Below are 24,305 nucleotides of genomic sequence, written 5' to 3' on the forward strand. Positions count from 1 at the left end.
GTATCGGATGTCGGATAACAATGATACTATATAGATTTGTGAGTTCTATAAAAGCAAAAAATTAATTGCATCCATTTCACGAAAAATGATTAAAAGAATACATGGATAATTTAAACTAACTAATATCGTATTCTCCACAATCAAACACAACCTTTCTAGCTTAAGTCATTCCTAAAGTCAATGTGGACATAAAATTTGCCGGTCAGAAAAATTACTATTTTTGAGTTGAGAAGGTCTAGTAAGATTTCCCATTTTGCCCTGTTTTTCCTAGGAAAATCACACCATCCTCTAACCTATTCTCCTGGTCCAAACATCCAATGCATCGCGTTCAAACGGCATAGTTATTAAGATGGGATCGATCATCGAACCGGCCAAGCCTTTGGCTCATTCAACCATTTATACTGCCGGTTCTTTAAATATTATTATTTAATGTTGCACTAAAAATATATAATTATGCAGCTCAAAAATAAAAAATGCCATTACATACTTTTGTCAGAGAGTATGCATGGTTTAAATAAAACTAGAAATAAATAAAAATACCATGCGCACAGCAAGAACAAGGTAATTTTGTCCACAGACTACACCAACATAATTATCCAAGTACACTAGTCTCTGATGCATTGTCACTCTTCCTTCATGTCCTTGTTTTTTATGCTTTACCTCTGATGCATTGTCACTCTTCTTCAGGTCCTTGTTTTTTATGCTTTGTCTCTGATGCATTTAGATTCAGATCCAAAATCAAAAAGTGAATCGGTGAATGCACTTGTCCACCATTGGGCGTGGGCTGCCGGAGGTGTCAATCCGCCGCCGCATCGTCCCCGCAGGCCAACGGATTTTCGATGCTCGGGCTCCCAGTTGGACCAGCGCGGTCATCAGCCCACCCGACTCCGAGTCCACGAGCCGCCAAGACGTGCAGCCCTCGTTGCTGATCTCGCGCACGGCCGGAGCAGCTTTCCCTCGCAGATCTAATCGCCATGGCCACCTTCTTCAACCCAGCAACAGATCGAACCATCGAGGGAGACTACTACTAGCGGCGAGGGGAAGGCGGCGGTTGGAGGTCGACACGAGCCAGCCAAGCCCAAGACGCAAGTTTTCCAGCGTATCCATATTAACAGCCCGTCCCCGATTTACGCTAAAAACCGGTTGGTTCATTCGGTTTTCCCGGTTCAATTGCTTGGACGGTCTTTGAAGTGAACCAAGCTGCTAAATAACTGTTCCAGGTTTTCCGGTCATCCAGTCTCAATAACTTTCTGAACAGATACGGTCTTAGGCTATGCTTGTTTTTATTCTATTTATAGATTCTAGCAAAAAATCAAAAGAAAAAATCACAGTATAGAAAGTTGATTTTTATAATATATAATCTATTGGAAAAATGATTTTGCACACAGTGCGAAGCTAAACCAAATAAGCTTGGTTAATTATGCCTAGCGGTTCCGATCCAACTGAGGGTTTATTTGATAGAGTTCTTCCTAATCTAAATTTTTTATTTTACGAAGAAAGTGATTCTGTAATTAAAAGTGATTTTTTAAAATAAAATATATAGAGTAAATGATTCTGTGCGGAAAGTGAATCAGAAAAAACTATTTTTTTTCTTCTCACTTCTAATTTATTTTAGAAAATCACTTCTATAAATTTTACTTAAAAAATGAAAATTAAAATTTTTTGTTTAGCAGAACTTTTCTAATTTAAACCGGAAGCTGCTATTGTAGCTTGCCAGAATCGTTCTTTGCAGAACTAGCGAGGGTCGCATTTCCCTCGTCCCCGCCCGGCTGGTGGACCCAACCCAACACGGCCGCACCCCCGGCACCGCCGCCTCCCGCGATGATCCGCGCGGCCATCTCGCGCCTCGGCGCCCGCCTCCACCCCCAAGCCCACCACCCCTCCCCGGCTTCCCCTCTTCTCCGCGCCCTCTCCAGCGGCCGCGGCAAGCGCTCCTCCCCCACCGTGTCGCCCGCGGGCTCCGACGACGAGGGCCCCATGCGCGGCCTTTTCGTGCTCTCCAGCGACCCCGAGCGCCCGCCGCGGCTGATGGTGGTGCAGCCGCGCCTCCGCCCCGGGAGCCTCCTCGACTCGAAGCTCGCCGAGGCACTAAACCTCGCCAACTCCCTCGAGGAGCCCCGCGACGGCTTCTACCACGGCGAGCTCGCCGCCAAGAGCGCGCCGCCGCACCTCGTAGTCCAGAATCCGGCCTCCCGCGGCCGCTCTCACGCCGGTATTTAGCTATCCGTCTCTCCATTTCCAGTGCTTAGCTCGAGTGCTCGAGTGCGCTCAAGTGGGAGTGTTGAGTTGCATATGTAGCTGGGTTAGTTTTTGTCGCATTCCGAATGTTCCTTCATTTTCTGCATGTGCAATGCAGTGATATTTTGTAACAATTGCGTTCCATTCCGGGTTTGAGCTCTACTACTGTAATGTGCGCTGGTCATGACTCAATGCCTGCATCGTTTTCCATCAATCAGTCTTCTGTCTTGATCATCTGGGGGATAATGCTGGTTATATTGGCTTGACATGTAGTCCTAATTGCACTAATTAAGTTTAGAGTATACTTAGTAACAACAACAAAGCCTTTGTCCCAGGTAAGTTGGGGTAGACTAGAGATGAAACCCACAAGATCCAACTAAAAAGATGTTGAGAAAACAATGATAATAATAAAGATGATGAAAAAATAATAATACTTAGTAATGCAACGCATAAAATATATTGTTGAGCTGAAGATCTACTTGCAGTACATCTTTTAAAGTGATATCATCATCTTCTTCTGTTGAACTTCTCGAAAGTGCCACAATGATTGTATTGTGAGATTGCTAGCGCTTTTGATCAGTGTTAAGATTGGATGGGTTGGTGTACTATTTGTGTTAGCAAAGTTACATAGACTGAGATGAGACTTCCCACATAGCCTAAAGATAGAGCACAAGGTTTTAGCAGTTTATATTATGGGTTCATAGCTCCATTCTCCTTAAAAACAAATATATGCACAATTCAGCTCCTCCTGCATATTAACTTATTTTCGTTTTATACGGATGTCACCGCAGAGATGCTTGCAGCAATCCCTCTGAGTGTGCAAAGGTTTCTTTCCCTTCTTTTAAGGTTGCAGCTTGTTGCGTTGCTCCATTGTATCTTATGCTTGAGCATACCTAACGCAGAGGATGCATATCCTGGCGTTGTATAGATAAGATAGATGGTCAAAATCGCGCTTCAATTGGTTGGCATATGCTCTTGTACAGTTGTCTTGAACCATTTGTTGTTGCAGATCATAACTTGTTTAATAGCTTTTTTGAACTGTTTTTGCTAGCATTTAAACTCTTCTGTCCACTTAGGTAGGCTACACATACTTGTGACTTGAACCACAAAAGTCTATCTTATCTAACAATTCATCATGACAGATACATATTTCGGACCTGGAACTGTGGATAATGTCAAGTGCTACCTGAGGGCATCGGATTCAGAGGTGCAGTTTCTCAGACCTATTGTACATGATTATGGATGTGTATAAGTTGATTCATAGACATGCATCATCCATTATTTTTCCTTCTCTGTGTTGGGGTTGCACTTGCTTCATTTGCTTGATGTTGCTGTTATAATGCACAAACAGTTCCCACATATATGCTATATGAAGTGACCTCCACTTTTATCCTAACAGGAAGGTGTAGATGCAGTTTTCGTTAATGCAATTCTCTCTGGAATCCAGCAGAGGAACTTGGAGGCAAGTGCCCATGTTTTCTCTTTGTTTTGAAAGTTTACAATAACCGTGCATTTGACTTTATGACCCGGAACATACTGCCTTATTGTTTCTGTTGATATTTTGCTTGGCAGGTTGCCTGGGGAAAGCCAGTTTTAGATCGTATTGGGCTTATAATTGAAATATTCAATGCTCATGCTGAAACAAAAGAAGCAAAGTTACAGGTGCATTTTGTTTAGATATTTGACTAAATGTTACTCTGTCCGATCTTATGTAGGGTGGGGGTGTGGGGTATATTTCTCCTTGGACATACTATATTTTTTAAAAGGTAGTTGATATTTGTTTAATTATTTTACTTTGTTTATTGCTTTACACAGTCAGAGTTAGCAGCTCTCATGTACATGAAGACTAGGCTTGTTCGTGTACGTGGCCCAGGTGGACGACTAACTTTTGGTCCAAGTGGGGAGGCTGAAGTTGTCAGCGCACGAGGGTATGCTTCCTTTTGATTGCATCCAACTGTGGATAATAATTTGTTTAATAAACGATCTCGTGCACAAGTTTTCTTTTACATTATGCTACTGTGAGGTGACATTGAATGAATTTACACCTGTGCATAATTTTATTTTTATTATCATTTTTTTGGGGGGGGGGGGGGGAGGGCAGGTAAATTCCTGATAGTTTTAAAAATATCGATGAATTCCTGCATGGGTTCGGGTTGTAAGGCATCAGATAAAAAAGAACGGAGGGAGTATCTTCAATTTGCATATATTTAGTTGGCATTGCTACTTTATTAATTAGCTCTTGTACTTGTAAATTATGACAAAGTCCAAGTCCGCGTAGCTCTGACAGCCATGCTTGTTGAATTGTAACTTGTTTCATCTTTTATATTCTAGATAGCGTTGTATTTAACGCATATGAAAAAAAATTCGAAGTTATGTAAAAAAGGGAGATCACATACATTTCCTTCTCTGATTCCTGCATTGATCTAATTAATGTTGTGCCTGGTTAACATGGTGTCTTGAACGGTATCTATTGTTACACATTTTTTTTATAATACACATACTATGATATAGTCGGGAGAATCCATATGGTATGTTCTGCAATACTCTTCTCATCTAGAACACACTATTCTTAAAATGTTATGCTATCCTACTTTTGTGAGTTCACATAGTAGGTTGATTCATTCATATTGTGTTTTTTTAGGAGAGGAAGTGGGGGACGGGGCTTCATCAGTGGTGCTGGTGAAACAGAACTTCAACTACAACGCAGGAGGTGTGTGACAGTCGATAGATAGCAACTTATCTACACTTTCAGCTCACAACAATTGCTTTTTTTTCTTTTTCCACAACACATCTAGAATCCAAGAACGTCGTGTGAGGTTGTTAGCTCAAATCGAAGAGGTGCGCCGAACTCGAGCAATACAACGTTCAAATCGGAAAAGGCATGGTGGCTCGTATGGTCAAGAGCTTGTAACTGTCGCAGTCGTTGGATATACAAATGCAGTATGTGGATCCACTAAAACAGTTCTTTCACTTAATTTATCTTAGACAACTCTTTCACTTAATCTATCTTAGACAACTAATTCTGTATTCCTCCAGAATATCAGTATGCAAAATATATTTGAGATTTCCACAAACTAAGCTTTTACTGAAGCTGAGTTCTTCGATGCTATTTTTATAGGGAAAATCTACACTTGTGAGTGCACTTTCTGAAGCCGATCTGTACAGTGATGATAGGTATGCTGAAATTAGCTTCTCCTTGTACTCATTTACAGCAGGTATTCCCAGTGAAATCATGTTCCCTTTTTGATGCAGGCTGTTCGCAACAGTAGATCCCCGGTTACGAAGTGTGATTCTTCCATCAGGGTAACATAGAATTTTTTCATTCTGCTATTATATATTGGTAAAGTTGATTTGGAGTTCACACTTGTTCAGCACATAACATTGTATTTGCTTATTCAGGAGAAAAGCACTTCTTAGTGATACCGTTGGCTTCATCTCAGATTTGCCAGTACAGGTAAGTTTTCTCTGATTGCATTTGAACTTTGGAGATCCATTTTTTCACACTAGGTTTTTCTGTTATAATTTATCATTTTTTTACTTTGCGCTTTGAACTATAACCGCATAGCCAACAGAGTAGGTAGCATGATTTGGAGGTAGCAAGTTTTCTATTGAGCTTCTGCCTCGACTTTTGCTAAACCTGATGAAACTTTGACCAGTAATTTCTATGATAATATGATATTTCAAATATAAAGGAGTACATATTATGAAAGTATATTTCATTATGAATCTAGTGTCATTATTTTACGTTGTCAATCCATAAAATTATTTATACATTGACGGTCAAAGTTAAAAAAGTTTGACCAACAAGAATCCTAAATTGACTTATATTTTGGGTCGGAGGGAGTATTAATGTAAAAGCTTCTGTGGTTCTAATGCACGAATCTGGTTTTAATTTACGGTTGAACCCAATTTTCAATAATAATACGTCTGATTTTCTTGAGAGAGAAAGTTGAATTTGAGCTCCCGCAAAGAAAGCTCGCCGCATGCAGTTCCTGCTGCTGTGATTCATGGCGAATACAGGAGGGATGAGTGGGGGAGTGGTGGTGGCAGTACAGGGGCGAGCCCTAAGCCTCAGCCCATGGCTCATGTGGAGCCAAATGGGCCATAACTGGATCCTGTGGGACCCTTCCTTTTATTTTATTTTTCTCTGTTCTTCCTTCCAGCTGTCTTGTCCTCTTCCATATCACCACTACCACCATCACCTTCTCCGCTTCACCATTGTGGCCAGTGCCACTGCTGCCAATTCACCACTAGCTTCTCTTTTTTGTTAGAATTGTGCAGCTCAACTCTATTCCATGGCCCCAAAGGGCAAGTATACAAGTATGGTTATACGTAAAGAAACCCTTGTATAAGAGGGAAGATACAAAAAGTACATATACATCTAACACCCCCCCTCAAACTTATGGTGGGTTAACTACACTGAGTTTGGAGAGGTGATAACTATGCTGAGCCCTTGTTTGGGCCTTCGTAAAGAAGTTAGCTAACTATAGCTCAGAAGACACATACTGAAGAGCTACAACTTGATCCTGCACCTGCGATCTCATATAGGAAGCATCAACACTGATATGCTTGGTGAGCTCATGCTTCACTGGGTCTCGAGCAATACTGATCGCACCAGTGTTGTCAGATGAAAGAGGAATGGGTGCTGTAACCGATACACCAGAATCCGTAAGGAGCCACTGGAGCCAGGTGACCTCAGTTGTTAACGTCGCCATAGCCTGCAATTCAGCCGCAGCACTCGAACAGGAAACATTTGTCTCCTTCTTGGTCTTCCAGACAATTAGGGAGGATTCAAGGAAAACACAATAAGCAGAGAGAGAGCAGCTATCAGAGTGATCACTAGCCCAGGTCGCATCAGAATATGCTTGGAGCTGGAGGGAAGAAAAGAAGACGAGAAATGGTGCCACAAAGATATCGCAGAACGCGGAGGTGTGTGTAGTGGAGCTGAGAAGGAGCAAACACAAACTGGCTGAGGATGTGAACAGAGTGAGAAATGTTTGGACGATCCCAAGGTAGACAAGACTCCTAACAAGATGACGATAACGAGTGGGGTCGGCAAGAGGTTCACTATTAGTGAAACGGAGATGAACACCAAGCTCCATCGGTGTACCAACCGTACGATGATCAGTGAGAGTGGCTCGAGCAAGAAGATCTTGAATATACTTCTCCTGGGAGAGATAGATGCCGTCAGGCGTGGCAAAAACCTCAATCCCATGGAAGTACTTAAGAGGGCACAAATCAGACATCAAGAACTTGTCACTGAGATGCTTCTTCACAAAGTCATTGAATTGAGAATCATCATCGGTGATGATCATGTTATCAACATAGAGAAGAAGAAGCGTGCGACGACGAGAGGAAGTGTGAACAAAGAGAGCATGGTCATGGTCACTGGGTGAAGCGTCTCGGGTGATCTTCGGTGCTTAAAACTATTATAATACCAGTCCCTGGATCAGTCGCTGGTAAATAAAAGTCTTACAACAGGTAATATCAATGCCAAACAACTCGAGGGACGGTGAGCATAATCCACTATCTTAATAAAACAAACAACACTAAGCCTAAGTGCATTATTATAAGGGTCCACGATAACAAAGTACACAACAGAGGCAACATGGGAATCACGCTACTCCACATGCAACTCAGGTGCGGACGCGACCAAGCCTACTCGTCTTCCTCACCGTCTACCTCGGTGAAGTCCGGATCGTCCTCTGAAAACACAAGCAAGGGTGAGTACAAGAGTACTCAACAAGTCTCAACCTTTGCCCTACGGCAGGGATACGCATATATGCTTAAGAGGATGACAAGGATAAGCTGTAAGGTTGAATTTTGCAGAAAGCTAAGTTGTAAACATGCATGGTTCATTTTATGTAAAGCGGTTTATGAAAACAACATCAATAATAAAATATGGTTGTCCAAATCTTATTGTTGCTGGGCACCCCGTCCACGGCACACAGCCGGACCTATATTCTAAAACAGGGCATTACCTTACCCACTCACTCACAAGGAGAACACATGCAACCCAGATAGTTGCTGCGACCGAATCATAGTTCGTCCATGACCAATGACACGACTATTCGAATAGTTTTACCTCTGCAGAGTTGTACACTTTACCCATAAGCTGAGTTCGACAACATTCCACCGTCGTGAAAGTGCGACTCAACAAAGCCATTACCCACCACAGCATCACCACACTAACCGCCTACGGGAGCTAACTAGGGGTCCATGACCTTTAGTCAGGCCTCCAACCGGGTCACCAAGCCTGCACCGCTTGCACCTGCTCCATGGTTCCCTGCTGCACACCTGCCTCCAGACGATAGTAGACTAGTTAGGAGGATTTAGACTAAGCCCTGCCCATACAGGGTCGAGTGATTGTACTGTATAGACTAGGTAGGATGTCACATCGACTCGGTTCTTAAACGAGCCAAGGCAAGCATCTCCTCATGGAGCCTGCCACACGGGCAGCACTCCTCCCGGAGCCTGTCTCAACGACAGCGCTCTGACTCCCTAGGTATTCCCGAAGGAACTCTAATTTGCCCCAGCTCTAACCCCAACTCATTAATTAACCTTATCACCCGACCATAACCCACAAAACACCAACACCAAGTTTTACACCTTTGAAAAGCTAGATATGAATAAACATGAAGTAACAGTAAAGATTATCATTCCTAAGCACACTAGTACAAGATAATCGCCTAGGCTGCGGCGTGATCCTAGGTTTACCAAGATTAAGCATACAGGATAATACAAATGGCTGGCTAAGACTACATTAGGTTATAACTAGATCAACAGTTTAAAATATGCCAACTAGTAACTCTGCATGCATTATATCGGAGTGAAATGACTGCTACGGGTTGTGTTGATAAAACTGGGTTCAATATGGTCGAAGGGAAATGGATTGAGACTTGCCTTTGTTGAAGTCCTTGAGGGGGTCCTTCTCGAACTCCTGGGTTCCTGGCACGTCCTCCTCCTTAACGAACTCTCCGGCGTCTAGTCGCAACAAACAAACAAACAAGTCAACACGCAAATAAATACGAATAAATTTGTAGTAATTATTAAAATGGTATGAATGGATAGAGCTTGGATTTAGAAGAATATCGGTGGAAGAATCGTCGAAATCGGAGTTGAAACGGAGGATTTATGGGCTTTGGAAGTTTGCCGGGAATTTAATTCGGGAAAAAGAAAAACGGGGGATATTTCCGGAATATTCCTTGGAAATTCCGATTTCTGGAAATTAGGAAGGTCTAGTGTGCTTTGGCGGGCTCGTATTGTGCTTGGGCTCGGTTATGGACCGGCCTTTGGGCCAGATCAGCTCATATCGGCTCGGCGGGGAAACTAACGGCCGGGCTAACGATCGTTAGCCAGCCAGGCCTGCCTGTCGGATTAAGAGAGAGAGAGAGAGGGGTGACGGGAGGGAACGGCGGGGAGACGGCGCCATGGCTGGTTTCGGCCGGCCGACTTGGAGACGGCGGCGCGGAAGGCCCGCGGCGGTGGCTCGCCGAAAGACAGCCGGAATGGCCTTCTCGGCCGTATCTCACGACGGTGAGCACACTGGAAGAGAGAGGAGGTGGTGGGGATTCCATTTTTGCGAAAATCCAGGCGAGGGAAGGAATAGGATGGGCTGGCATCTGGTGGCTATAGCGGCGGCTCGGGGAGCTCGGCGTGAAGCTCAGTGAGGACCGGTGAGGCGGAGAGGGGTGTATGGGAGGGTGGAGGTGCTCGGTGCGGTGCTCGGTGGCCAAGAATGGCAGCGGTTGGAGCTTGGTTGAGGGAGATCGACGGTGGGGGTGAGCTCGGCTTAGTGGCGGAGAGAAAGAGGGGTAGTGAGAGGGAGGGGAAGAAGCGAGACTTGCCTGGCTTAGCTTGGAGGGAGGCGGTGAGGGGTGGTGAGGCTCAGGCGGGGCTATTTATAGGTGAGGGAGGACCGAGAGCTCGGGCGGCAAGGACGGCGGTGAGGACGTGCTCGTCGGGCTCGGTACAAGCGGCTTAATTGCGGCCGCAGGCGAGAGAATAGCACGGCGGCCGTGCGAACCTCTGCACGCGCAGACCGGGTGGGTGAAGTAGAAGGGGGGGGGGGGGCTCGCGGTCGACAACGTGGTGTCCGGCGGCCGGCTTTCTGCGCTCGGTCGTCGTTGGTACAGCGGGGAGGTGACAAGCTAGGCAGGGGAAGGGACAGGAGGACGGCACGGTGGCGAGGCATGCACACCGCGTGGCAGTGGGGAGTACGACGAGGTACAATGGCCATGGAGCTCTACGCGCACGCACATACTGGCTCGGTCACGGCGTAGCGCGAGGAAGGAGAAGGGGGAATGCGCGGGCTGGGCTGACGCAGCGCGGGAGGAAAGAAGGGAGAGGGGAGGTGGGCTGGGAAAAGAAGTGTTCGGCCTAGGAAGAAGAATAACATGGCCGGGTGGATGGGTGGGCTGGCCGGTGAGAGGAAGGGAAGTTGGGCCGGACCTATAGAAAGGAGAAGATTTTGATATTTTGGAAAAAGGATTTGGAATTTTGGGAGAAGATTTATAAATGGTTTTCAAAAAGATTTGAAAGATTATTTGAATGCATTTTGAAATTTGATTTGGCTAAAACTAGGATGTTACACTAGGTTGAAAGCCAGCGTCAGTGACAACCGAAGAAAAACGCTCAAACCAAGCCCGAAGAGCCTGCTTGAGGCTGTAAAGAGAACGACGCAGATGGCAAACTATGCCATCAGGGATAGAGTACCCCAGAGGCGGTTGCATGTATACCTCACGCCATTTAGAAAGACATTCTTGACGTCTATCTGAAGATGGACCACTGGCGAACAGAGGCAACAACTAGAAGAATTCGAACAGTGAAAGTCTCATCATAGTCATGATCGTGCTCCTGCTGAAAACCACGAGCCACAAGACGAGCTTTGTACCGCTCAAGAGAGCCATCAGAGTGAGTCTCGACTTCGTAGACCCACTTGCAAGTGATAGGAGTGACATGAACTGGCAGAGGAATAAGATCTCAAGTGCCAGTATGCTCCAAAACAACAATCTCCTCAACCATAGCATGCTGCCACTCATGGTGGACAACCACCTCTCAGTAGGTTGTGGGCTCAACAAGGGCAGCAGCTGTGAAGCCAAGGCGCTCAGGTGGTTGAATAGTACGACTATCACAGAGATCATACCGAGGGTGAGACTCTGGAGCAGGTCCTAGAAAAGACGAAGAGGAGTTAGGTGAAGGAAGATGGCGCGATCGACGAGTGTAGTAGTGAGTGATCTCACGAGAAGAAATCTCTGGAGGAGGTGGGGAAGCAACAAGAGGTGGAGCGGGAGGTAGTGGTGAGCATGGAGATATGGTGGTTGTGGAGTTGGGAGGAGAGGTGACAGTGGAACATGAAGGCAACAGAAGAGAGGATGGCAACGGAAACTACGGATCAGGAAGAGTAAAGAAAGAGAGAGACTTAGCTGTGGTGGATGGAGTACTGTGGAAGAACGAGGATAGTAGGAACAAGATTGATCAAATGTGACATCCCGAGAAATCCTCATCCAACGAGCAATAGGGTTATAACAATGATAACCCTTGTGCTCTAAACTGTATCCAAGGAAAACACATTCAACAGACCGAGCAGTCACCTTGGTGTGCTTCACGAGGAGGAAGAAGAACATAGCATAAACACCCAAAGCACCAAAGGTGACTGTACCCAGCAAGCTTGCTAAAGAGGCGCTCATAGGGAGTACAACCATGAAAGACAGAGGATGATTGCCCGTTAATGAGGAAGATAGCCGTAAAGATAGCCTCAGCTCAAAAGTGAGGTGAAAGATTAGAGTAGATTTGAAGAGCATAAACTGTCTCAAGAATATGATGATGCTTGCGCTCAGCAATACCATTCTGAGCATGAGCACTAGGGCAGGAAAACTAAGCAGAGTCGGCAAGAAAAGCTCAAGTGTTGAGTCAAACTGAGTGCGAATCATAGTGACAAACTACTGGTAAATGGAAAGAAACTAACCACAAGAAAACATAAGGTAAATCCAAGTAAATCTCGAATAATCATGAATAAAGATCACATAATCGGAGTGACCCCATTTCGAAATGAAGGGAGCACGCCTCTATACATCAGAGTGGACTAATCAAAGGGACGCTAAGACACAGAATCACTAGAAGGATAAGAGAACTGCAGCTGTTTACCAAGCTTGCAACTCGTACAATGAAGAGCAGCGTCACCAGAGACAGGACCTAAGACACCACTACCCATCGAAGTGGAAAGTCTAGAACAAAAGAGATGGCTCATATGACAATGCCACTGTGCAAAAGCGGTGGGAGAGGAAGCAACTGACACGGAGGCATGAGAACTAGATGACTGGTTATTCGAAGTAGCTGAACGAAGGCGCAGCCAATCTCCTATAGGTGTTGAGAGTCATGACGCCTAGGACTAGTTCCCACCAGAAGCCCAGTACGAAGATCCTGAACACAACAAGAGTCAGCCTCAAGAATGATACGACATCCATGACCGACGGACAAAAGGTGCATAGTGATTTTAGGAACATGAGAGATAGTAGGAAACATAAAAGGTGGAAGTAGAGAGAGTGTCCCATCCTGCAATCGGAAGGGAGGTGCCATCTGTTGTCTGAACTATTAGTGGTAAACTAGGAGGCGACACAGAAAATAGATGAGTCAAATCCAGAGTCATATGGAAGGAGACACTAGAATCAAGAAACTATGGGGATGATATACCTGTGTGGGTAGGAGGAAGCATTGAACCAGAAGGCTGAGCAGTAGTCCCGAGTGCTGAGGTAGAAGCTACAGTGGTGAGACGACAGAACAGCGCAAGGAGCTCCTGCTCTGCAGCAGGCATAGAACGAGAGTTCGACTGACTAGAACCACCTCCTGTGCTTCCTGGGCTTTGAGAGGACCGTCCACTGTGTCGTGTCTTATTTTGTGCTTTGTCACTCTATTTCGTGAAACACACTTGAGTAGTGTGCCCTGGCTTGTCACAGTAGTCGCAGACAACACCAGAAGGGCCCCTCGCCACCACCGGGGAAGGTTGTTGTGTCGAAGGAGGCAGAGGCACCTGGGGAGGTGTGGGAGCCGAAAAGGGACTCGAGCAGCCATGACAAAGGTGGACTGCTGAGCCAGGCTCACACCCCCCGCTCGAAGATGCGTCTCAGCCTGTAGCTCAGGCATCGCCTCACAAGCGATGGGCGTAGACGACACGTCATCAGCTGTGATCTGATAGTCTCAAACTCAGGGCGAAGCCAAGAGAGGAACTCGTGAAGACGAAGAGTCTTCCTCTGGCTCCGGTGGCAGTCACAACACCGGTAGGTGCCAACACTACAGAACTCTGCACCCAACCTGTCGAGACGCTGCCAAACCGTGGACATCTGACGGTGGAACTCCTCCACAGTGGAGTCTAGCTGTGAAAGCGATTGAGCCTCCTTCACGAGAGCAATGTACATCGTCTCGTTGCGAATCTCGTAGCTGCGGCGGAGGTGAGCCCACATCAGCTGTGTAGTGGTGAGTCCCTTAAGGGACATCGAGAGATCGACCTTCATGCTCGCAAACAAGATTGCCTTGGCATATGCCTTCTCACGTAACCAGGTCTCATAGATAGCGAGATCTAACTGGTAAGTCTCCATCTCGGCCTCAAAAACATCAATCAGAGGAGCCTTGACATCATCATCAACATTTGGCGGGTAAGTGGGTGGAATCGGAAGAGCTAGACAAGACGAACGTGCTCGCTCGCCGGTGAGGTAGCCCGTTAGCTATTGACCACCCATGTGGATCTCCATGTAAAATGCGAATTGCCCCCAGTTGATGCCATTGAAAAAGACCGGGTACCGCGGAACAGGAATGGTACCTGGCCTCTCGGAGGATGCCACAAGGACAACATCCTCTGTGTCTTTCTCTCTGTTTTTTCGTCTCTTTTTTTTTACTGGGTAGCTATCTGTTCGGACAAGAACAGAGAGCAATTAGTCGTCCCTACCCGACAGCAACAGATCGCAAGACCGGCGGCAACACGGGCTTGGTCGGCGGCGAGGCGGAGTAGCCCAATAGAGCAGGGCGGCCCAACGTGAGGGAGTGCGGAGGCGCGAAGGCCAAGGCAACCGGGCGACAGGAGGATGAGGGCGGAGCGCGGCGGTGCGTCAAATTCAGCTGGCAGATCCAGATGGAAGCGGGTTGTCCAGGCAGCAGCGGACGGAGGCAGGCGGGAGGGAGTCAGCAGGCACAGCCGACGGGCTTGAGACGGACGGCGGGGTGACTGCGGAAGTCGGTGCCCAACGAGAAGGCGGCGGCTCCGGTGGGGCGACCCCAGAAGTTGGCGCCCGAAGGGAAGAGCGACGGGAGCGGGCAGACGAAGGCCTAAGCGAGTCGGCGTTGACCAGATCTTGAGCGGGAGAAAAAAAAGGAAGGGGAAAGGGAGATGGAGCTGCCTCCACCGCGACCAACGGTGGTGGCTCACCTGCGACCCACCGGAAGCACACCGGTGGTGGCGGTGGGTTGGGGATCGAGAGCCACAAGCTCTGTTACCATGTTATAATTGTGCAGCTCAACTCTATTCCATAGCCCAAAAGGACAAGTATACAAGTATGGTTATATGCAAACAAACACCCGTAAAAGGGGGGAAATACAAAAGATACATATACATCTAACACTTTCCTCCTCTTGTACCTCTCATTTTCCCCTTTCCCTCCATGAGAGGGATATGGTGTCATTGTGTGGACACCTAGGCGTTAAGGCATCACGCAGCAGGTAGGCGTCTTGCCTCACTGCCTTGGTAACCTTGGCCTTTTCTTCTGCGTTGTTTGGCACTCCCTGCACTAGACAATGTCCTTCCATACAAAGGAGGAAACATGGAAGTTCATATTTTTCTTCCTAATCTGTAGACTGTACCATGTCAAGCTTATTATTAACCTCTTTAATTTGCTTTTGCAGCTAGTGAAAGCATTTCATGCCACCCTGGAAGAAGTCGTTGAAGCAGACATGTTAGTGGTACGTTTTGTTACTTTCTTAGGTCATTAGTCCATTCTTGGAAGTCGCAGGGCTGAACATGAATTCTGATTTATTTTTTTCTTCCTGGTTTGGCAACAATTTTTTATTCAGCCATGTGTGTTTTACTTGTCAGAAGCTTCTTTAATTTTAAGATACAAATTATTTAAGATAATAATAGAAGAGAACTGTCCACTGATAGAAGCACGTGAAAGTTAGCAATCTATGTGTCAGAATCACAACTTATATTTCAATCTCTTTATACCGTTATTACGTTTTGTCGGTGTATAGAATAGAGGGTCCTCCGTTCTGAGGGCCCATACCAGCCAATACCAGTTAGCAGAAGATTTTTTCTCAGACTAGGGTCCTACTGCGGGGTCAGTCCGCACCTTTGTGATCAGGATCCTTACCACATAGGGAGATCCCGTGATCAGCTTTCGCTGGTCGCGGAACAAGTACCCACCAAATCAGTCCATTCTCATTAAATGCTTTCCACTCAAGTGTTTTTCCTTTCCTAGGCACTCCTCCCCAGCGGGCAGGTTGTAGCCGGCGCAGAGGTGCCATGCCTCGTCCTGTAGCATTAAACGCTACGGGACGAGCGCGCAGGCATGTTAGGCTGCTTCACAGGCGCGTGTGCGAGATCGATGATGGGACAAGGCAAACCGGCTGATCGGGGTGAGGTAAGCGTGGAGTTGTCTAGCAGATGGGACGGGCTCGGTAGCTTCATCATGGCAAAATGTGCACATGCATCGCCTATTATTATAGCCTAAGGGTGGAAGGTTTAGAGGGGATGGGTCAACTGCATTTGGGCCTATTTGTAAGTTCTCTAAGAGAGAACGGGTCTAGCATTAGAAAAGAAAAGGATTCATCTGTAACTAGTTTATAAACACTGATAACAAAATACACAGGACGTAGGGTGTCGGTGTATTGAGTAAAGGGATATCCTGACAAACGGGTCCCGCGAGGGATATAACAGCCAAATGCGTATATTTCATAAAACCGGTCGGTCGCACGACCATGGTATGGTTCCCATGACCAGTACAAGGCATACGCGACCAGTTTCCCTGCACCATCATATAAACCTGTGCTCGGTCTCACTGGCCGCAGGGTCGGATCTGACACAACCTGTCCAATCGTATTTATTGACATCCACTCAAATGTTTTCCTTCCCCAGGCGCCAACTCCAGCGCACGAAGTCATAAACGGCGTAGAGAGGCCTTATCCCGTCTCGTAGCATTAAATGCTATGAAGTGAGACTTTTGCAGGTCGATGTGGCGCCGCATGACGCACGGGATGTTGTCAGCAGACCGATCAAGCAAGTGGTCGGGAACGATCCTTCGTAATTATGGCTTGTGTTAGATATTAGGATGAGCAGGGTCTTCTGTTTGTACTCACACGTAAGTTCTCCTCCTCCCTACTATATAAAGAGATGATGACCCCGTTTGTAAAGAAAGAAAGATGGAGTCTGACAGCCAGCTAAAACTACCTCTGTAACCAATTGAGATGCTCCATAACACAACACACAGGACGTAGGGTTATCCTCTGGGAGGTCTGAACATGTATAACTCCATACGTCCTTGAGTCTATCGTATGCGCACACATCTATTCTTGAAACGCCGTTCACGCACCCGCCGTCCAGCATACCCCGAAATCATTGTCAGGGACTAACCCTCAACATAGGGTTGTTATCCTTTAGGAGACCTGAACCTGGATAACCCCTGTGTTCTTGAGTTCATCACAAACACACGCACATTGCAAGTATTGTTCATGCGTCCATTGACCGGTACATCTTGGAATCATTGTCAGGGACTAACCATCGATACTTTTTTTTTTGCTACTACTAGTATCTTTATTATCATTATTATTTTCTCATCATCTTTTTAGTTGGATCTTATTGGTTTCATCTCTCTAGCCTACCTTAACTTGCTTGGAACAAAAGCTTTGTTGTTGTAATAAGAGAAGAGAAATGAGATCTCGCTTATTATAATATGCATTGGTGCAGCATGTGTTGGATTCAAGTGCACCTAATCTTGAGGAGCATCGATCTACTGTTCTGCAAGTACTGCAACAGATAGGTGTTTCACAGGAGAAGATCCACAATATGATTGAAGTTTGGAATAAGGTACCAGTTGAGATTTGAGTTTTTCTTGGCATTTGATAATGATTTGCTGGTTATTTGGGTTTGCATATATCATGATGTTTTTTGTGTTGGGAAATTTCAGATTGATCTTGAGGACAAGAATGCTGCAACTGATGGGGTTGAAGATGAGATCTTCCTGACTGAAGGTGACGAGGAGGAAGACATATTCTCTGAAGACGATGTTCCATCAGAGCAATCATCTTTCTATTCCTTAGATGATGGAGCAGATTCAGAATATTTATTAGAAGAAAATTCTGAAGGTAACGATGATGAAGTGTCATCTAAAGAGTCCGCTGCCGAGCCTAGTGAGATGAAACCAATGAACTCAGAATTATCATCAAAAGAATGTTTTGGAGAGCTTTCTGGCCCAGATGCAAATGGATGCACTTTGACACAACCAATGTCCACTTGTCATGTGAAAACATCTGCTGTGACTGGGACAGGATTGCAAGAGTTGTTGGCGTTGATAGATAGGAAACTGACTGAACAACAAACGATTGTGCAGAGAAGCTATGGACCTTTTGATAGAAAATGGAGACATTCTTCCTCTATGGATGGTGAAAAGGATGCAGAACAGTAGGTATGTTGTGCCTTTTTTTCCTTCTAAATAATGGAAATCATGCGATGCTTTTGGATATGCACTTGTTCATGATGTATGACAATTGTTCATAGAGCATTTTGGTATTCTTTCTGTATAACTTTTGCTCGATTGGCTAGTCAGAAGGATTGACAAGAAATTGTAGGAAGGAACATATGAATTTTGACCAAAGCAAGTCACTTAAAAGATTGATGAGTTCCAACTAATCCACCAGTAAATGTAAAGAATGTTGCTGGTGCATTTATTGGAGAACATCTTTTTAACCTTTATTCTCGTGTTTACTGTCTGTTAGCTAGTTATCTTTTATTTGATAGGATATAATATGTATGTTGTTGGTTGCTGTAGATACATTTATATTGCCTCTAGTTGTGATGCACCCAACTCCAGAGTTGTTAAATTCCATTAAGATATGTGTTATTTATTTCATTAAATTTATGCTTCTCAGAGTATCGGCAAATACGTACTGAAAGTAGAAAATGAAATGAGAATATTAAACAATGTTGATTGGTTAGTACAGGAATTCGGATAAGGATGCCTTATCTGATGGACTAGAGAAAAAAAGATTTGGGGATTCCTCTATTATTAAATTAATAAATTGTTAACTCATCTTAGTCGTTGAGTAAATACCCTACACACATGAAATTAGAGGAGACAATATAAGAACAGAACATCTATGCCTTGACTAGTTATGCCAGTCAACTTTCAAACTACTACTAAAAGGGAAGATGTTATGGGCCTAAAGCAGCAGCAGGCCCAGCTGCTGCCATCCAGCCGAGGGGGTGGCGGCCAGCAGCCCTACGGCAGCCGCACGCCCGCACCACCTCCTCCTCCCTCAAGTCGGCTTCATCAACTTGGAAGCCAAGTTATCTCTTAAATTAGGAATATATCTATTGTAAGTTAGGAAGGATAGGAATATAGGATCATATCTATAAGATCACATCTATAATTTATTACTTAAGAGTCAAGTTAACTCTCTCTTTGTAGAGGGAGGGGGTGTATCGTTATTCATTATGCAATAGTAAAGGCCTAAACGCTTCAGCTCTCTAGCTTTCCAGCCCCACCCGCATAACAGAAGACAAGGAAGAAACTTCCTCTTCCAAACCCACGTAGATAGGTGTTGTGTATCCCTATCCGATGACTCTTTGTCCCCCCTTGTTTCTTCTTCCAAAGCCTATTCTTCCTTCCTCACCTATGCCATAGCCATGTCAGTGAAGGAGATGGACATGTGGGTTTGGAAGACATGGCGTGAGATGGCCATCTTGTTCACTGCTGTGGCTATGCCCAGGGAGCATGAAAAAAGACTGGAAGAAAGAAGAAACCAGGGGAGAAAGAGGTCACGGAAGATACAGTACACGTGGGTTTTCATCGTTGAAAGCTGGCTGCCATACCTAGCCTAGGCAAGCCATATGAATCTTGTGTGCTTGAAACATTTTACTTTGATCTAGTGCGCATTACACAGTCTACCCAAGGATTTAATAATATTTAGAACAGAAAATAAATTAGTCTTTATTTTCAACACTATATTTATTTATAGTAGCGGATTCCCAATTCCTATTCTAGTGTACCGAATGGGACACAGGCAACTTAATTGGATTCTGACTCCTATGTCTGTGTCAAAGTAACACGAGTTTAACTGCAAGAGAAGTTCTTGGCTTGGTTAGGATAAATCAAAATCATCCATAAACCAGTTAATGATTGTGTAAACATTCACATAATTAGCTCTGGTTCTGGTCAAGTGTATTAATGATCAGCTGAAGCTAGGAAGATCTTTGGACCCCCCTGTGTTGCTTATGGTTCTCATCCAAAAGCAATATCCTATCTGTGCGGGATTTAACAAATGGGAATGGGAGCTTAGAGGTAGGGGCTTTAAAATCTCTTGATTGGTTAGTGGGCATGAAAATTCCAGTGGGATGAAAAAGAGAATTTGAGAGGCCAACTCTCACCATTTTAAACCCAAAGAGAAGGGTAGTAATTGGGTGGGAATTGTTTCGTTAGTAGAAGATGGATGTATCTCGACCGTTTACCATGATTTATGTTACAATTTCCCGCTCCCAAACCCACACACCAAACGGTGGATGTAAATTCCTTATTAAACTCCCTATCTTAATTACCATCACAAGTCAAACAAGAGAATGAGACTAGAACTCCAGCTCCCATCTTAATTCCTTCCGCTAACTCCCACCTCTAAATTCCATGCCCCTCCCATCGCTTGCTAAACGCACCCTATATGATCAATAATGTGATCCTGACACCTTAAGAAACAAATTCAAGTTATCATGTTCTGTGTATTGAAAGAATTATGTTGCTGTGGCAAGTTCTCCATTTCTGTTTCAGCTTTGCTTTTTATGCCTTCTTATGTCTGCACATCTCTTTTGCAAGGCTGTTTCGATTGTTTGGGGAACACTGCTGCTTGCTGCTTCATTAAGGATTATGTGCTCACATAATGATTAATTGCAGCTAGACACCAAAATGCTGTGTGCTTGAGCCATGTCAAGCCGGAAGCTTAGCCCCCAGCCTTGACGAATTCAGGAACACTTTAGCCGTACAGTTGAACATCCTTTGTTAAGTGGCCTTGGTTCTTCATTCGACCCTGAAGCAGGGCTGCTGGACTTTTTGTTCACACGGTGAATTATGCCGTTTTTAAGGCTTCCCTAGTCTTCAATTTGCTGTAGAGTTTGGTGTATTATACCCGAAAAAATAAAGCTGTTGTAATTCTATGATATGTAAACAGCTCTGCGGTAGCATGGATATTCTTTTTTTTTAAAGAAATCAGAGGTTTGCCAATTATATTAATATAGAAGAGTAGCAAAAATTAACAGGACAGAAGCCGGAAACGGCCAGAAAAAGGAAAGAGCCAATTCTGTAGCATGGAAATTCAGTACAACGCTTAACTCGACACTGGGATCAAATGCACCTCGACACTGGGATCAAATGCACCTTTTGGGATCATCAATTCACTAATTAAGTAGCATGAATGCTTCATGTTTCTTATTTTTTTGGCTGAATTAGTATTTTTGATCTAGCAAGCATGAAGGCCGTTACGTGCCTTAACTTCTTCCTATTTTTTAGGCTCAGGAAGTAAATTTTTAATGAGAAACAAGTTAACTTGCACGAAAGAAGCTGTTGTCACCATCTATTATCACGAGCATGTTAGTGCTCTGTGTTTTCTTGCTTCTGAATACTCTTACAAACTGCCCTAGACACAATCAAGTTATTAGGCCAAGGATACATAATGTAAACAAGTTCAAAGCATGTAACCAACTGTGAAAACCAAATGTTCTGTTTGGTAGAATTGAGTAATGAGGGAACGAAAAATGCTACATTTATGGTACTTTCATAGTTTCATGCATGCACTAATGGGAGACTCTTTGATCAGTTTCAGTATGTTTTCAGTTATGGATCTTACAGCAATCAACAAATGTAGTTTAAAGCAGTCTACTTTTATATGTTAACTACCTCTCTAGAAGAATCAGAATCTATTTATCACGCCTTGACCCTCTCTGAAGCAAAGAAATTACCGCGGGTTAAAAGAAGATTGAAGCGTTGAGCATGTCACTAAGAATTCAGAGAAAAGTTGCATAATAAATGATGGGTGAGAAATGTTCCTTATTTTCACCTATGTCAAACCACTGCATCTTTATATTTTTCGTATTTTGTGATGTGGTTTTGAAAGGATATCGCATACCTCTCTTAATTTTATTATGTCTCCCTGCACAATGAGTATTCCCACCATTTCAAGGTTTGTAAAAGGCATATTCACAAAATGGTATCTATGATCATCTTTGATCGTACAACACTAATTTTCTTTGACCGAAGATTATCTATGTAAGTACACCGGCTTTCTGTATTACGAGTTTGCTATGCAGTCAGCAATCAATTCCATTAGAAACACTGACTGGCAATGTTTGTATAGTATACAGGGGCTATATTTTGATTCAATATAGTCATTAATTGGTACCAAGGCATAGTACTACGTTAGCACTTTCTAGTCACTGTTGAAGACACCAAGTTCTAGACCAGAAAATATATTTTGATAAAACTACAAGAATTCAACATTTTGGAAGCTCAATGTGAAAACTTTCGAGTATGTTAGTTTTCAGGAATTATGGGACAAATAATATACTTTGGGGCTCCAGTGACAACAAATATCATATTGCAACTGATATGTTCTTGTTGATAATGCTACATCATCTTTAGCTCCTTTCGTGAGCTCTTGAGAATTAATCAGATGGTCGACTCTGACACCTCTCAGCTGCAATCATTCATTGTGATTCTGGATTCAGAAAAGACGATTTGCGGGTTCCAAATGGGTGACATTGTGGCATTTTGCAATGTGCAGGCACTGGTGATCGCGGGGATCCGCATGTGTACATGGTATGTGAAATTTGTGAGTGCTTTAAAAAAAAAACCTAATTATGTCCATGTCTACTGAATGACCGTTCGTCTTCTTTAAAAGTATAGAACGACCATTTGTCCTTGATTAAGAAAATATTAGTGGCAATAAGGGTTGCACTCAATCTGAAAATTGAACTGAAGCGCCAATTTTCCGTTCTTCCAGTTGGATCGAAAAATTACCTTGCTTTGTATAAGATGATTTTGGCCTTTGTAGCAGAACATGAGAGGTGCGCTGCTTATTGTGACGGAGCATAAATTTTTCATGTACTAATGAATTATACTCAAGAAGTGGCATTGTCTTTGTAACGGAAGATATGTTTGAAACTGACTTTTGTTTTTTTAGTCCACATAGAACTTGATGATTCAATAGTTAGATTTTTATGGCTATGCGTTATTGAGATATGAGGATATTTTTTCATGAAGTACCTAACGTTTTAGCCTCAACATCTTTGGGTACCGGACTTGGCAACAGTTTGTAAAGATTAGGTTTCATATTACCACAAGATATGACATGGTTTCTTGGTTGTAGCATTACAGTACCAAATAGAACGGGGCAAATAGTTTTACTTGCCTTTCCTATGATACCATCTTTGCTTTATGTTAATATAGCATCCTACAATTGTGATGTAAGAACAGCTCTAGCAGCTACGGTATCTACCACTATAATGTGTGATGCTACAGTAATGTAGGCGGACAACAGCTCCGGTGAAAGCATATGGATCCACACAATGATGCAGACGGACGGATGAAGACGGCAACTTTTTGGATGACAAGAGCGGCTACAACACCGTTCACAGTATAGAAATATGAGTTTGAAAGAAGGAGAAAAATAATGAAAGGTAGAAAATAAAATTTTTATTAGAGATAAAAAAAAGTATTATAATAACTATATGATAAATTTTTAAAATATCTATTAACGACAGTCTAAATAACAATCTTCCTTTCAATGTAATGGCTCATTCCAAGTGCTACAAGGCGCACCCATGGCGTGACACTGTTCTAGTTAGCTCCGAAACTAGTAAGCTAAAACTTATATTATAAGTGAAGTACATCGTAGAACGGCAATTCTGAATAGATTTGAAACAAAACGACTATTTTTAATATTTTATATTGTGAAAAGGAGATAAATATTAAATAAGTTATTTAATCTGGTGTGCTTCATTAAATGGCTCGGGGCATGTATAACCAGTAGCATAAAGATGTGCCTGGTGCTTGAAACAGTGTTTTTAGAATAATATATATTCTCTTTTACCGTAGCAAAAGATTTAACAGTGCTTTGGAAGAATTGATGGGACTAAACTCTGAGTACACACTGCTGTATCTATCACCGCGAAGTGTACGTCCTTTAGCGAGATCTTTCCCGATATTTACTTATCCTGCTTTTCCGTTTTGCCATTTGACCAAACACACTACCAATTTTAAATAGAAAATGTCTAAAATATTTTTTAACTAATCTAAAAGTTTTAGAACCACCATGAATATAATGAAATATTTTATAAAAATAAAATTAAAAACTACCTGTTAAAAAACATAAAGTGACAAATATTTAATAACAAAAGATAAAAATGACAAGAACTCGAAAACGGGATATCGGAGGAAGTATTATTTAAGTACTACTTGATAAAGTCGAATGGAGTTCGTACCACTACTACACTAGACTAGCAGGTATAGCAACTAGCCTAAGCTGTCTTGGTTTCAAACCTGTGTGAACAGCCAGCAAGCCAGTTCTATCAATATGCTTTATGCCCATTATAAAACTATCTCTAACTATATTTCTTTTATTTTATTTTCTTTTAGATTTTTTTTCTCATTCTTATTCTTTTTATTTTCTCTCATCTTCGACAATTTTCCTTTAAGAGAAATTGTGAAGAGAAAAGATAAAAAATCCCGTTCTGGAGAGAATGATCTTGGAAATCCCTTCGTGACGGGAAGCGCGAAAGGAAACCGTTAGAATGCTGAAATGAATAAAAATCTCTTCACGATGAGATT

The 24,305-nt window shown here is 43.6% G+C and overlaps 1 protein-coding gene across 2 annotated transcripts; it reads left to right on the forward strand.

Moving 5' to 3' along the window:
* The first annotated feature begins 1,726 nt into the window (after positions 1-1,726).
* Positions 1,727-20,680, forward strand: LOC133915532 (GTP-binding protein At3g49725, chloroplastic). 2 transcript variants are annotated; one of them, XM_062358728.1, is made up of 14 exons: positions 1,727-2,212; positions 3,381-3,445; positions 3,638-3,700; positions 3,811-3,900; positions 4,054-4,166; positions 4,880-4,948; positions 5,034-5,178; positions 5,357-5,412; positions 5,491-5,541; positions 5,638-5,692; positions 15,130-15,186; positions 17,186-17,305; positions 17,406-17,903; positions 20,301-20,680. In XM_062358728.1, exons 1-13 carry the CDS (start codon positions 1,822-1,824, stop codon positions 17,901-17,903), a joined length of 1,773 nt encoding a protein of 590 aa, XP_062214712.1. In that variant the 5' UTR covers positions 1,727-1,821; the 3' UTR covers positions 20,301-20,680. The 2 variants fall into 2 exon arrangements, with proteins under 2 accessions (XP_062214712.1, XP_062214714.1); XM_062358730.1 differs by lacking the exon at positions 15,130-15,186.
* The last annotated feature ends 3,625 nt before the right edge of the window (positions 20,681-24,305 follow it).

This window comes from Phragmites australis, chromosome 4, assembly GCF_958298935.1.
Source record: "Phragmites australis chromosome 4, lpPhrAust1.1, whole genome shotgun sequence".
In the NCBI taxonomy this organism is placed as follows: Eukaryota; Viridiplantae; Streptophyta; class Magnoliopsida; order Poales; family Poaceae; genus Phragmites; species Phragmites australis.